Genomic DNA, 5,069 nt, shown 5'->3' on the forward strand with positions numbered 1-5,069 from the left:
GGAGTGATTTGGAGTAACATACATGCCAAGAGTGAGATGAAAAAAACCAACCTTTCTGTCACCTTCCTTTCTTTTACTTTACTTTACGCAGCAAGTAGTTTCACTGAGTCAGTTGTGACCAATCATGAAATATGATTCAGTCCAATAACTGTAAAATAATTAAAGTAACCTTTCATCCTGTATGGATACTCTGCAAAGGATTTGCCTCATTTTAGTAAACTGAGAACTACACATTATCGTTGCTAACATTACTTTTATTTTTCCTGCATCCTACCCACACAGCCCACATTTAAATTTAAGGCAATACTCGGACTACTACTTTCATACATGTGTAATCTAATTACACAGAAAAATGCTGTTATTCTTTCTGTTCATGTGACATTTTGTTGCTTTCAGTTCCATTTGCCCATACAGGAATGGGCAAAAATCCTTTGCTTATTCCACCCTCTTTGCATAGAATATGTTGCAGAATAATTGGAAATTAACAGACTTAGTACCTGTGAAAGCTTTTAAATTGATACTGAGGAAATTTGTATATAATTCCGTTATATGTATTAGTTGTTCTTAGTTCTACTTTAAAATGTATTTCAAATTATTATGTATGTATTAATGTATGTGTAACTACATAATCTAATTGTATGTACTGCTGCTCATCTTGGCCAGGACTCCATTGAAAAAAAGTTGTTTTTTTTAAATAATTGCTAAATTTGTTTAACTGAGTTCTGGCCCACACAATGCTCCAACACTTTAACACTTTGCCCAGGTATTGCAAAGAAAGACGGCCTTTTGGTGGCCCAGATGTGGTTCATGCATGGGCCAGCACCACATAAACCAAACCACAACTGGGCCAGTTGTGGRACTCCTTCTTAAAAACAATGCCATTTTTGCCACTGGCAGCTTGACGTCAGAACTGGCCTGCACTTGTCTGTTATGTGGGTGATCAATGTTTTATAGAGAAAGCTGAAATGGTTAAATCATTACTTCAGGTTTTTCTAAAAGTGATTTTGCAGAAATGTTGTGAATTATGAAAGAATGCTAAATATTGAATGACTTTGCTGAAAGTTATTATGAGATATTAAAGCTAAAAAAGTAATAGAAAAACATCTCAAAGCTTAAAAAACGTAATTATAGCAAAAGTAGCTAAATGTTAACTAAAGGAAAACCAAAAGATAAAAAATAAGCAGAAGTTAAATCTAAAAAATAAATGATTATTCTTACAACCTTAAAGAATTAAAGGACTAGCTAAAAGATAAATGGAAGAAGAATCAATATATAAAGATTAAAGAAGCTAATTAGCTAAAAGCTAAAATAAGCTAAATGTTAGCAAAAGTAGCAAAAAGCTTGTCTAGTCTCCCCTTGAACTGGCATTTAGCTTGTCACTTTGGTCAGTATTTAACTATTTGTTTCTAGACTGGGTTGTTGAAATCACCCCAGCAGGTAAGATACTAATTGTTTATAATCTCCCCAAAGAATCCTGCTTTGACACATCTGAACTGTGGAGAAAACTCTTTTATTTATATATTTTGTGACTCAGTTGATTGAAAAAATCAGCAGGAAAGCAGGATAAAGGCAATACACATGCATTGAGTCTTGATATCAAAAATATTTAATGGAGAAACCTAAAAAATGTTTCTATACAGCAGGTATCTAATAAATATAATAATTTTAGACAAACTACCACCAGCAGACTGATTTTTACTAACATGTCACTGACTTGAGAGAAATAAACTGATGATTCTGGTGCAGACAACAACAATACGCTATTTTTGCTTCGTCTCTGACCCAACATCTGACCCACATGCTGCCATCTGGATGTATCCATGGTGCTGAACCACAGGTCATCTTTGATGCTTTGTTCCTCTCTTTTTCTCTTCATGCCTCCATAGTTCATGGTTTATTACTTTTTACTTTAAAAGAAAAAAATATATAAACTTATTCCACTTTCTTTGCTTTTTTCCGATTTGGAGAGAGTGAGCTGTCCTTGGTGCTGAAAAGCTCTTCTTGCTCATTATTTTTGCTTTAGGTGTACCCGTTCTCATTTATTAATTTGTTTATGAGTCATTGGGGAAAAAATAAAAATTACGTGGATTGGGAAAAAATATTTGAAACTCAATTAATATTTTTTCTTAGAATGGAAGCGGAGTTGAAGTCAGCAGATTCATATTTCATGACGCCTTTATACTAAAACAATCAGACAATCTTAGAAGCTTTAATCACTCTAAACATCTTAACAGACTCAAGTTTCAAAGCAGTTTTATCCTCTTAGACCAAATGACAGACCCCCAAGACCCACCAATTCATATTAGTCCAGTAGCACAAGGTGATGCAAAAAGCAGGATATTTAATAGAACTAATGATTTTTTAGCTACACCCAGAGGTAAAGAGTGATTAACTATGCTGCAGATGTGCTTTAGTTTTTATATATTACTTTTAGAAATTAATGAGAAACACTGCAACTGACTCATGCCCCATTAAACAGGCTCTGGTTTCTGTGCATAAATTTAAAAACCAATTTGCAATAAACCAAACACGCCATAAATTATGTTTTTATTAAATGAAACAGGAGGCTTGGGATAAAAAAAGGCTATTTTGAATTTAAATGATTGTTTAAACATCAAGTTCCTACCTAATGTGTGTTGTTCAGCTTCAGGAGGGCAGAATTATTATCACCCAAACGAAGGTATCTYTCTATAGACACATATCTATGTGTCTATTTTTCTCTCTGTTTGCATGTTTGTAGCAAAACATTTCTAAACCACTCGACATATTTTAGTGAAACACAGTGCACATTTACATTTGATCACCTTTTGGAGTCAACATCCAAGATGGCCACCACAGCTAATGGACATTAGTTGACACTTAAGTGGCTAAAACTCAATAATTTTCACCAACACTGAGCTAAAATTTGGCATGGTATTAGCTAAAATCATCCTCTACACATACTTTGAGCACAACATTGCACAAATTTTTCATTTGGCAAAAATAGTAATGGTAGTCTCATGGACTGAATGGACTTAATTTTGCAAAACTCTCATTTTTGGCTGCATTACTGGCTGTASAACTCACTCAATTCAAGATGCCTGCCACAGAAAATAGCTCGCTTTGACTTAAGACAGTTTTACAGATACTGAGCTTAAATTTGGTGTGGTAGTAGCTGACAGTCATTCAAAATCTAAGCACTAAGATCATGAGAAATACAGGACGTTTGTGTTTGGTAGATTATTTCTTTGTTGTAACAATGCTTCTTGGTAATAAATCTTATACCAGCACCCGATTGGCAGCACRATTGTCAATAAAAACAGCAAAATAAGCTGTTTTGCAGAAAAGATTTTGTATTTTTTTTAATATGTGCAACCCACATACTCAGCTCTACAGTTCTATTCCTGAAARGTAACCAAAATGACCCCAACTTTGTAATTTCAAAAACTCTGAACTAAAAAGAGGCTGGTGATATTCATTATGTCTAAGCTCAAGGCTTTATAAAGGCTTTGTCAGTGTCTTTCTTCAGGTAACTTGACTAAACATTAAAATAAATTTACTTCACACACATCTCAAGGAGTCAGAAAATCATATAATGTTATTTTTCTTTAGGCTCTTTTTGAAATAATGTTGAATAAAAACAATTCTAATGATTTGGATGAACTTGCAGAGTGCTGTGTGTGTGTGTGTGTGTGTGTGTGTGTGTGTGTGTGTGTGTGTGACAGGCGTCAAAAAATACCACCGAGGGAGCTCAGATCAGCAGCTCTCCACCCAGCGAGCTGATGAAGATCACAGAGAGCAGCTCCTCCGAACAGACCCTGACACTGAGCTGACSATGGATGGAGACTTCTTTAAAAGCTGGAACAATAAGTAACTGGACGTTTTATGTGGATGACTCCCCCCCAACCCCACCCTCCCCCCTAAATATCACATTTCCAGCTCTGAGACAACYATGAAGAAAATGTGGAGACTTTTCAGCACCGACCTGACTTGTGTTTTCCCTGTTTGGAATCAGTGGATTCTGRGCGCCGCGGCTCTCTTCTGTTTGTTGGTTCTGCCCGTCAGGAGTGACGCTGGCTGCCCGTCGTCCTGCGCGTGCACCGGAGACACGGTGACCTGTCTCTCTTACGACGGGGACACCGAAGTACCCACGGACATCCCGACGTGGACGTCCACTTTGATACTTCACGGGAGAAATATCTCCACTTTACACCAAGGTGCGTTCACGGCCAACGGCACCGAGGCGGGGATAAAAAACCTCCAGCTGTCCCATAACGGGATCCGGGTTATCGAGCCGTACGCTTTCCTGGGACTCCCGCGCTTACGTTCACTGGATCTGAGTCACAACCAGCTGGAGTCCGTCTCGTCCCGGGCTTTCCGGGSACTACCCGAGCTGCGCTCTCTGTACCTGAATTCTTCCGTCTCGCCTGGCGCCGCGGCGCAGCTCTCGCACGCGCTCAGCGCGCAGAACTTGCGGAACCTCCACCGGCTGGAGTTGGCAGGAAACGGCCTGAAAACCATCCCGCTGGAGAGATTGGACATCTACAACCTCCACGCCTTAGTGCTGACAAATAACTCAATAGAGAACATCAACTATGAGAACATCAGCAGTTTGTATGAGCAGAGGCGCACGCGCGTCTACTTGGCTCTGAACCCGTTTCGGTGCACCTGTGAGCTGAAGGAGTTTTACTTCTGGTTGAAAAACTCATCCCAGTGCCCGGATGCTGGGGAGCTTCTGTGCAGGGAGCCAGAGGCCCAAAGGGGGGTCCTTGTAGAGAACCTCCATGGGGAGGACTTGGATTGTATGAATGAGAACCCGGATTGTAATAATGAGAACCCGGACTGCATAAATGAGAACCTGGAGGCGGTCTCCTATGTGTTTCTGGGGATAGTGTTGGCCCTGATCGGGGTGGTGTTTCTCATGGTTCTGTACCTGAACCGGAGAGGCATCAAGAGGTGGCTGAACAACATCAGAGAGGCGTGCCGGGACCAGATGGAGGTGTACCATTACCGATATGAGCAGGACACTGACCCCAGACTGGCCAATGTGGCAGTTTAATCAGCTGGGACATGATTGGGGGGGGGGGGGG

General features: G+C 39.7%; 1 protein-coding gene across 1 annotated transcript; it reads left to right on the plus strand.

Annotated features, from left to right (window-relative positions):
* Positions 1-3,766: 3,766 nt before the first annotated feature.
* Positions 3,767-5,041, plus strand: tpbgl (trophoblast glycoprotein like). Its single transcript, XM_014016933.1, has one exon. The coding sequence runs from the start codon at positions 3,932-3,934 to the stop codon at positions 5,036-5,038; it is 1,107 nt and encodes a 368-aa protein (XP_013872387.1). The 5' UTR covers positions 3,767-3,931; the 3' UTR covers positions 5,039-5,041.
* The last annotated feature ends 28 nt before the right edge of the window (positions 5,042-5,069 follow it).

Source organism: Austrofundulus limnaeus, unplaced genomic scaffold (genome assembly GCF_001266775.1).
Source record: "Austrofundulus limnaeus strain Quisiro unplaced genomic scaffold, Austrofundulus_limnaeus-1.0 Scaffold157, whole genome shotgun sequence".
NCBI classification, from domain to species: Eukaryota; Metazoa; Chordata; class Actinopteri; order Cyprinodontiformes; family Rivulidae; genus Austrofundulus; species Austrofundulus limnaeus.